The sequence below is a fragment of the Meleagris gallopavo genome, chromosome 5, assembly GCF_000146605.3.
Source record: "Meleagris gallopavo isolate NT-WF06-2002-E0010 breed Aviagen turkey brand Nicholas breeding stock chromosome 5, Turkey_5.1, whole genome shotgun sequence".
Taxonomy (NCBI): domain Eukaryota; kingdom Metazoa; phylum Chordata; class Aves; order Galliformes; family Phasianidae; genus Meleagris; species Meleagris gallopavo.
In genome coordinates, this window is record NC_015015.2 from 22,031,052 (window position 1) to 22,041,206 (window position 10,155).

Below are 10,155 nucleotides of genomic sequence, written 5' to 3' on the forward strand. Positions count from 1 at the left end.
AGCCATGTATCTGTTTTGTTCTTTTTCTTGCCTTTTTTTAGAGGCTTCAATCATATTTATTGGAATTGCACAGAATTTTTTTGTAGTGTGACAAGCATTTCCAGTTTCTATACATTTAAAAAATTTTGTGGCTAAGGAATCTTAAAATCTGTTACCTTTAAACATTAAAATAAAAGAAAAATCTGAAATTGTAACAAAAAATTGGGATGGAGCTAGTCAACAGTGAATGTTTTACTGGCACTGCTTTGGTTTTTGATTGTTCCTCAGTACTGCAGTGAATTGCACTTATTCCTGGCTTCAGCTGTGTAAACATGGATAGGCTGAACAGCCTCCTGCTTCTGCAAAGCACCGCTGGTTTTTGTTCACACTTCTTAAAAATTAGTTGTGAGAAATCTCTCCAGCTGCTGAAGGTGCCTATGAAATGAAGTTGTTATTTTTTATGAATTGATGGTAGTTGCTCAGGCTTTATGTGTTGTGGAGGAAGTACCGTGTAGTACTGGGCTATACAAGTGTGTGCTAAAATAACGTACATTTCTGATGTTCTCTGAGATGTCTTTTTCCTCTGTTTTCCATTTCGCCTTAAAGTTAGCATGTAGCTGTAGAGAGATACTCACTGTTTATCATGAGTGCTATCTCGTGCATGGGAGACATACTGAGAGAGACTTTGTTCATGCCTGCCTGAATCTTTACCTCAAAATGGAATTTCCAGGGCTTATGAAATACTTTTTGCCTCAGCAGTGGGCTCCAGTTTTCATTAGTCTCTCTCCCACGTGGTTTTCTGAAGCATGGTTTCTTTTGAAGCTGCAGTGATGGGGACTTAATGCACACTGTAGTTCTTGCCTGTGACTGGAGGTACTAATCCAGGATTCTGTTTTCTCATTAAGGTCTGTGGTAATAGAACAGGGAACTATATGTAGTTTGCATGTATCCCTTGGTAGAAATTACAGTTTTATGGAGAGCGGTGCTGCAAAGGCAGCTGTTCTAGCTCTTCTGGGCCATGTGTGGGAGAGACCCTTGCAGAAGGTCATTCTGAGCTTGTCTAGAAAGTCTGATCAGGCCTTTGTTATTTAAATAAGTAAATTTAAGGTACCAGCAAATGGTGTGGAAAAAGAATGAGTTGGAATATAATGCTTTTGTAAAACCCTTGATAGTCTTCTCCCTTAATAATGTGGTGCTGTTTGCGAAGAGAAACAAGGCTGGCTTAAAAACCAACCAAACAGGAAAAAACCTCCGACTTTATTTTTAGGAACTCGGACTCTCCCAACACTTCGGTATTCTGTGTGCATGGGCAACATCAAAAGAAAATTCTTAATTTAAAGAATGTCTCTCCTTTCATAGTCTAAGTGCCTAATCTGAGTTGTCAGTAGACTTTTGACAGTTTGAAGTCCCATTATGAAGATCTGAGCTGACAATACCTGTGTTAATTGTGAACAGTTTTCCAAAGATAAAAATGTAGAACTACTTTAACACTCCAACAGTTCTTTCATGTGTGATGTCTGGATGGAAAGATTGCTATGTAATATTTTCTGATGCATTTTATGCTTATGTATATAAATAAATCTCAACACAGGTATTTTCAGTCCAGATTTTATGCAAGTTCTATTGCGTTTTGAGTATGTTGGATAAAGATGGGGATCTTGATCCTGCTTCTGAATCTGATACTTTAAACGTATTTCTGGACAAAAATCTCTTGTCCAGCTTTGAAGGCTTCTAGAAATACCGATTATAGCGTTCTTCCATCTCACAGGTTGGGGGATTCATTTTTTTTGAAGTACAAATGAAGATGCTAAACTTATGTTTACTGGAATTTCATCTAGAAACAGCAGAGGATTTAATACTTAATGTTTTTCAATATATTGTGTTTTATATCTTCTATTCCTTCAAAGTAGAAGGTGACTACTCAGCACAAACTTTAGACACTGCCTTATTAATATGTTATGTTGTTGTGTCAAATAGCATACAGACCCTCCCATCTGCGCAGCTCTAAAGTATGGTGGAAGTATGTTAATGCTGTACATACTGTTTAACAATTTATTGTCATTTGGGTTGCAAATTTATTGTCTCAAGAATATTTTCTTGTCTGTGCAGATCTTTATTTACTTTTTAAAACATTCTTAGTAGTTTTCTAATTTAATATGCAACTGCAATGAAATACTGGAAGGAAATAGTTGCCTGCAAAATGAGATAAAGGACAAGGATGTCAACTTTTGGGGTGTGTGAGAAGCAGTGCATTTGGCTAAACTACACCAAGGAAAGTAGCTCTTAGTTAAATTTCTTGTGTTTGGAAGATTCCATTTGTTTAGGGTAGAAAGCTGTAGTTTAACGTAGTTCACAAGATTCCTGTTCTGTTTTTTTTTTTTTCCCCCCCTGTTTTTTCAAGTTAACTTCTGTCTTTTTACTAACTAAAGGTAAAACCTTTTTTTTTCTTTTTTTTTTTTTTCTATAGCACTGGTAAGGAGAGGAAACCAGGAACTAAAGGCACTGGAATCAGCAAAGACATATCTAGAGAAAGTGGAGAAGGTAGAGAATGGAGCTGCAGACTCTACAGGAGGCTCTGAAAGTGGAAATTCAGGTTCACCAGGTATTTTGTATTCTTTCTTGCTTTATTTTTAAGTAATAGCAACATCAGTATCTGTGATAGCACTACAACTGATGGCATTAATAGGTAATGCCATTACAACTATAGGTTGTAATAGTAATATAGTAATATATAAAGTATATATTAATATATATTATAATTGATATATATATAAAATTAATATATAATAATATAGTAAAATAGTTTCTGTTTTGTAAGCTTGACATTGATTTGGGATTTAATAGTTTCTGTTTTTTGACCCCACCACCTGTTGTTTTTAGCAAATGTAGAAAAAAGCTACATATCAGGCTGTGGGTGGGGATTTTTTTGGATATATTTTAGCAGTGATTAAAGAAACATTCAGAAAACTGTGTTCAGTAACTTCTGTCTAGAAGGATTTTCTGATATTCTAAAGCCAATTTCAATATTAAGTTGGGAATGGAAAATTATGTTGAAGGAACTTTTCAAGCAAATGTAAGAAGGCATGAGCATATTAAATAATTCAAAAATTATTGAAGCAGAATTGTTATACCTATAAACCCAGAGTAGCTGCCATCTAGTAACATTAGATTTATCATTTTCTAAAGACAGTTCTCCAAGTACTTCTCAGGTATTTCTTTCAGAGCCTTGAAACTCACAGCTGTTACACAGTGGATAAAATAAACTTATGGTTGTACAAATTTTGGAAAATATTTCCAAGTTACCTAGAACACTTGTTTGGACAAGTCATCAGATGACTTGTTCAGTAATTGTTGCAATGATGAGCATGGTGCAAGAACTTGAGTGGGTGGATGATTTAGTTAAATGAAGTTATGTCTGCTTTAATGAAGATAAAACTTTCAGCTGAGGAGAATAATGTTCAAAAAAACAATAGGTTAACTTCTAGAACTAGAGGCAAGTATTTTGCTCTCCTCAAACTCCAAGGCCTTTGCCTTCAAAACTTCAAACAGCCTTTTATGGAGGTAATAGAATTCAGAAATTACACGTGGCATTGATTCAGGCATTAAAATAGTTAAGGCCAATAAGTAACTTTTTCCAAATGTTGCCTGCTGTATAGTGAGCAGACTGGTAATCATCCTTGTGTTTGTATAACAGCATTTACCTCTCGTGTGTTATCTTTGTTTCTCTTTATTCCTAAACTAACAAAATACAAACAAACAAAAAAAAAAACCACAAAATTTTAATAAGCTTTCACATCTGTTCATAGTAATGATGAAGAAAAGGAATGAAGGTCAGAAAAAATTGAAGACTTTTTTTTTTTTTAAATGACATAAAGGATATTTTGGTCTCACTTGCTTTTGCTGTGTCCAGTCATCATGAAAAGTGAGGTCTGTGCTTAAATCAGATTTAATTAAATTTTTTTTCAGTGGGTGAGACTGCAAGCCGTTATATCAGAAGATTGTTTACTTCTTAAAGACTGTAGATTCCAGTTAGTAAGATTAAACAAGAGTAAGCATTTACAATGGGAAATAACACTTACGGCAACATGTTGGGTGCTTCATAAGGTTGAACTTGAGCTGCTCTGCTGCTCAAATGGCCATCAACAGAAATGTAAGCTCTTTTGGCACAAAAAAAAAAATCTCAAAATGTTTTAATGTATTGTATACATTTCAATTCTTTAATTTAAAAATACAATATATCCTTTCTTTTGGCAGTACTACAGAAGTTCTGCACAATTGTCTCGCTTGTCTTCTTTTACTTACTTAATTTTTTTCCAAGGATGCTTTAAAAGCTTGCCAAGAGAAATGCAGTCACATTTTGTCCTCCTCTTGTACATGGTGGACAGGTGTCTGTGATGGAGCTCAGCTCTTCACTGTGTGAATAAAGCCTCCCAGCTTTTTCTCTCTGATGCAGGATGTCACTTGTCATGACTGCTTACATAGCTGTAGAAAGTGATGCTCGGTATGACTGCATTTTTGTTTGTAGAATTGCTCCTTATTTCCTGCCTATTCCAGTTCACCTTCAGAACTCTGAAGCTTTGATGCTCCCTATTTGACAGAGAGCATCTCAATCTACCAAATTAGGTGTTTAGTTTTTTAGGAGAAGGTACTTTTAGTTTCATTTTGATCTTTAAAGGAAGTCTGTCCAGGTCACTTGCTGTATCAGAGTACAACTTAATATTGAGATGCTTTCTGTGACCAGCTGTGCTACTTGTCATGAGAAGAGAGTCATCAACTCTAAGTAGTTCATTCTGCTACTTTGTTGACTTAATTAAGGTTATTTTGAAACAGTCTGCTCTTCATAGCTCTGATCACAAGAGGTGTTAGGGGAGCTGTATTTAGCTATTCTCAAGAAGGGATGGGCTTTGTGGATGGGTTTTCGAGCTGATGAGTAGAAAGAAACTAAGCTATCCTTTCCCTTTTCATTTCTTAGCAAAAAGATTTGTATGTTTTTAAAATACCTTCATTTTAATATACGTTTTTCTTGTGATTGGGATATCAGTACTACATGTTCCTTAAATATGTTAAAAACAGTTTACAGCCACTAAGTGTAATGTCTTGATTGAGACTGTACAGTAACTTTGTATGTGTAAAAACTAACAGATTTGCTTGTCAAGCTCTAATGTGGAACACACTGAGGAAAACTGAGTTAAGCACATAAGCACAAGGCTAGTGTAGCACCTCAACTTCCCATAACACTGAATGATGAAAAAATAATACTGAGTGTAGATAAATACCAAAGTGATGCACCTTGGGAAAAGCCGTCCGTCTTACATTGCTGAATTAGCTATTAGCACTGAGCAGGCAGTTCTTGCAATACAGACTACTTGGATGTTGTATGCAGTTCTAATCCCATTGTTTACAAGTGATGGAGAAGAACGAGAGAAATACAGGGAACAGTGCTAAGAATGAGCAAAGCAGTGGGATGGTTAGGGCGTGGGGAAACTCTCAATCTGAAATATGAAAGGTGTGAATAGATGTAGTATGAAAATGGATAGAGAAACAGCAAGAATGGCTTTCCATAATTTCAGTTCCCTTCGTGCATGCATTAACAGGAAGCAGGTTCAAAAGAAGGAGATCTTTTTACATAAGAATATTCTAGTTTAACTTTTGAACATATTGTTCCAGAATTTGGAGTGTTTTCTTGAATTCAAAAGTAATTAGAGCAGATTAATGGAAGAAAAGTTTGTTACTAGCTGTTGAGCCCATCTTTCACTGAAGACATCCAAGCCATAAATTTCTGAAGGATGAGGGGTAACACTACAATTGTGCAGTACTCCAACTGACGGCCATGTTTGCTGTTGGCTAGGAAAAGATATTAGAGCAGAAAGACCAGTGGTCTAACCCAGGTTTGTGTGTTATGCTTTTTCTGATTAGTACCACATCCAGGTTGTGAAATGGAATACACTTCAAAAAAAAATTTCATTGGCCAAATCTGAGTTGTCTGAGTAATATTAATGCAGGTGGAAAAAAACATTTTTCTTGTTTGCTTTCTCTTCCTCACTCCTCCTCCTGGTATTGGAGAAGCAGTACAGATTTTTACTTTCTAGCAGCAATGTAATGTGATGAAATGTAGCTGTAACCAAGGAAGAGATTTGGATTGGGAGTGGGGGTGAGAGCGGTTCGTTGCTTGTTCATTCTGGGCTATAGATGTCTTCAGTGGCAGCCTGATAACTTCCCTGCTTATCAACAGACAACATCCTCCTGCAGCTGCTTGAAGGAAGCAAAGGAGAAAGAATAGTGGATGGTAACCATCTATCCACTTTCCCTTAATGCAGAGGGCATCTTTTCTGTAATGATATCAATCTCTCTGACTGAAGGAGAAAAGTGGCAAAGATACTAATGAACATGGATCTTCCATGTGGTACCAGCCAAGCCAACACACAGGCGGTCCCTTGGTATTTGAAATGTTCTATGTCTGAGTACACAAACAGCTTTTGTGTTTGCAGTGATTCTCTGTGATTTGTGTTTCCTTTGACTGCAAGCAAAGGCGGCTGCAGTTCTAGAAAAGACATGGCTGTAAGATCAGTTTCTTCAGCTGGCTTAAATTGTCCTACAAAGGCATCACTTATTCAAGAACTGTTTTGGAGGAGAAGTGGTGACTTTGTGTGATAATTGTACTATGTTAACAAGAATGGGTTTAGAAATCATTTATTTTGGATTCCTTATGGATTAGATCTAGCAATTGAAAACTATAAAATAAGTATTTTGATGTGTTTCTTAGAAAGATTCTCCAAAAATGTTGGTTTTGAACTGCTCAATGGGATCCTTCATAAGTCTTCATTTTATCATTGCATCTCTTTCTTTCTAGAAACTGGTTGCCCAAATGAAGCAAGATCCACAGGTAACTATCTATTTTGTATTGTTTTATTTATCTCTAAGAATAGAGAGAATAACAGTGCACGAAGTTTGAGAATTTTAGGTATTTCATCATGTTCTTCCATGTTGACACCATTTTTAGAAGAAAACTATTAAGAACGAATCTTTGAAGAAATAACTGCATTGTTCTTTTTAAAATACACGCCAACAAAGAAAAATCCACCAACCCTTTTTGGAACCTTTTGTCTCTTTCTTAGTATTTTAAATCATGGGACCATTGCAGGCAATAACGCAACTCAAGTATTAAGTTTCTGTTTTTTCTGGAATTGTCTCTTCAGCAAATCTGCAATTTCTAGGTATAGTGTTTTTCTTGTCTGAATTTTTATACAAGCCAAAAGAGGATCCTCCTTCTAAGAAACTTTGTCCAAATGAAGAACATTGCTTAAGACTGCATTCAGTTTGCCTGTCTTAATTCCAGCTTCAGCACTGTAATATCTGAAGTGTGACCACTTGGTCTTGTGATGTTTCAGAGCTACCAAAGCCTAGGTAATGAGGCTCCTTGTGTAGACAGCAAAAGCTTCCTCTTTCCCAGTGGCTGTGTAAAGAGACTTGGTTTATCCTGCACAGCAATTGAGCACTTGTTTGCTAAATGGGGAGTTATTTCAGGCTTGCTAGTAAGAGGATCCATCCCTGTAGCAAAATCGTATTAGAAGATCTACTTGCTAGAATTTTGCTGCTCCTCCTTTGTTGACAAGTCTGCTAGTAATAACTGAGTAGTTGGCTTTCTGTTCATGTCTAGTGAGAAAGATGTCAGGGCTGCAAACAGCCATGCTGTTCATGGAATCATTAAGAGTAAATTTGGTCACTGTTTCAGAATTCTTAATAATATTCTGGGGTACAAATGTATGAAGTAGAGAAAGGGAGAATGATTAGTCAATATCTTGTTTCACCGAAGCTGTTTTTATATTAGACAAAGCTATCTACAAATAACTGAGTTGGGACTTTAATGCATTTCAGAATTGTAGATGAATGTAAGAACAGGGAAGTTTTCTTGAGCATAAAGTTCCTGTAACAGTATTAGTCTTAGGTTTTAGTGTTGTTGTACAACAAGCCTGCATAATCCAGCGTAAAGAGAATACAACATAAATTAGGGTAAAAAAAAAATAAAATTGCAGGGAGGTTTGCTTCCTTGTCACACTTCTTCAGAGCTTCACAGTCTTTAAACTGAGTGCGTTATTGTTTGGGTTCTTTTAAATTATTTTTAGTAGAAAAGAAACAGTCCTGGTAAAAATTGTGTTCTTACTGCATCTTTATAGTGGTGTTTATTGCTTTCAAATCTTAAAGTGCTATTGTAAGCAAAGTGCTGATATGAATGATGTGCCAAGGCAGATGTAATTCTCTTAAATATAGTCTAAGGCATAAAAACATTTGGAAATGAATACTTAGGTATGTTAGCCTTCATTTGGTCTGTGTGGCAGTTAAGATTTAATAGATATGGTTACTGGTGTTCAACGTAATCAAATGTATGTCTTTGCATAAATAGCACAGATGAGCATGCTTTAGGTGACGTACTATTGCCTACAAATGATACTGTCATGTTATATATTGACAAACATTTCTTGTTTAATTTGTAAACTTGATGGAATGTGAAAATGTGCTTTATATTGTGGTGAGCACTAATGGATGTTGTAATGAAATCTGAGTTCCAAACTGAGCTGTCTCTCTTTGAGTGCTACAAAAGTCCTCTGATGGTTTTTTGCACTCAGTAACTTAAGCAAGGCTTTGTTGAGCCTCTTGAATTTAATTGGCTGTACATCCAGAGGTGCTGCATTTGTAGTATATTATAGCAAAAAAAAAAAAGCCTTCCTGCTACTACTCTATGTTAACAAATGGAATATCTTTCTCACAGATATTTTTTCTTTCTAATCAGAATGCTGATTTGAAGAAACAGCTTCATGAACTTCAAGCCAAAATCACAGCTCTGAGTGAGAAACAGGTAGGGAGATGTATTTTTAACACCTTTTCTAAAGATGCATCTTCTCCCAGCTTTCGAGATAACAGCTAAAGTTATTGAAGTACAAAAAGTAAGTGTGGGCAAACAGGTGCTTTGGATTGCATTTGATTCCTCTTAGTGAAAGACAAGATGAATATTACAAGTCCATTGAGGAAGCAATTATTTTAATCAGTGGAAGCTATGAATTTTTTAGCATTGAAAATAATGTTTTTTTATTAAGGGAGCTGGGAAAATGAAATAATTTTGTTATTTATTATATATTTATTTTGAAACTTTGACGAAACCAAAACATCCTGCTTTAGGCAAATCTTTAGATTCTGTTTTCGTTGGACTAGACTATGCACTTATAAATGAGTATTGTGGAGTATTTCCTCGTGTTGAGACCAAGTAAATGTGTGTCGGTTATAGATACCTAATAGACAAATTGGAGCTATGTTGCTTGCTTTTACCATGATAAATTGCACCACAATTGTCTTATATTTGTCATTTAGTAGTTCTCTACAGGTTTTATATTAGTAATAATTACAACTGTATACTTTATAGCAACACTTTAGAACTGGAAGATGCATCTTGTGGGTAACTAGAAGAAAAGTAAATAACACTGAGACATCTGGAAATTTGTTCTCGTTCGTGTTGTAACAACAGAAGAGCATTCATATATAGAAATCCCCCCAAAATTAAACTGACTTAGCAGTCCCTGACTCTTATTACTATTGTGTGAGTAACTGAACTGAATTAGGTTGGCTGCTGGGGTCAATAGCTTACACGTTTTGAAGAAAGGAGGTATTTTAAAATGTGTGCATAGGAAAAAAAAATATATATATATATATATATAATTGTGTCAGTGTCCCACCTAGATATTTATGTACATCTGTTGTTATCTGTTCTGCTTTAAGAATCACTGTTTTTCAGTTTGCAATAACTGCCTTTCCTAAGGAAAGAAGTAGATAATGATAAACATTTCTCTAGAAACTTTGTTTACTAAAAAATTATAGCATGTTTTGGTACTGGAACAATAAGTCTAGTAAAGAACATAATAAAGAAAATGATTTTTTAATGAGAATTCTAATTCAACAAAAACTGAGGTTTTGCTCTTGTGATGGCATGCCTCTCTTGAAGATGATTTATTCTCTAAAACCAGCATGAGCCTCTGCGTACGGCTATGTCTCACAGCAAGCAGCTTCAGAATTCTCTAGGAAGCTCTGGGGGCCCATGGTAATTTCAAAATTAGCTTGCCTTGATACCACAAAGCAACTTAAACTGACTACCAGTTCACATCATCAGCAGTGACGTAGTGGAAGATA

At 35.6% G+C, this 10,155-nt stretch overlaps 1 protein-coding gene across 2 annotated transcripts; it reads left to right on the forward strand.

Moving 5' to 3' along the window:
* Positions 1-2,445: 2,445 nt before the first annotated feature.
* LOC104911099 (PHD finger protein 21A-like) lies at positions 2,446-9,075 on the forward strand. Of its 2 annotated transcripts, none has more exons than XR_004159894.1 (3): positions 2,446-2,581; positions 6,830-6,862; positions 8,768-8,833. XR_004159894.1 is itself a non-coding variant. In XM_031553528.1 (3 exons), exons 1-3 carry the CDS (start codon positions 2,528-2,530, stop codon positions 8,900-8,902), a joined length of 243 nt encoding a protein of 80 aa, XP_031409388.1. In that variant the 5' UTR covers positions 2,446-2,527; the 3' UTR covers positions 8,903-9,075. The 2 variants fall into 2 exon arrangements, 1 of the variants encoding a protein (XP_031409388.1); XM_031553528.1 differs by having other exon boundaries at positions 8,747-9,075.
* Positions 9,076-10,155: the final 1,080 nt, after the last annotated feature.

Coding starts and splice junctions, on each gene's coding strand:
- LOC104911099 (XM_031553528.1), top strand. CDS start 2,528: ATGGAGCTGCAGACTCTACAGGAGGCTCTGAAAGTGGAAATTCAGGTT. Junction 2,582..6,829: donor TGGAAATTCAGGTTCACCAG/GTATTTTGTATT, acceptor CTTTCTTTCTAG/AAACTGGTTGCCCAAATGAA. Junction 6,863..8,746: donor AAATGAAGCAAGATCCACAG/GTAACTATCTAT, acceptor TCTTTCTCACAG/ATATTTTTTCTTTCTAATCA.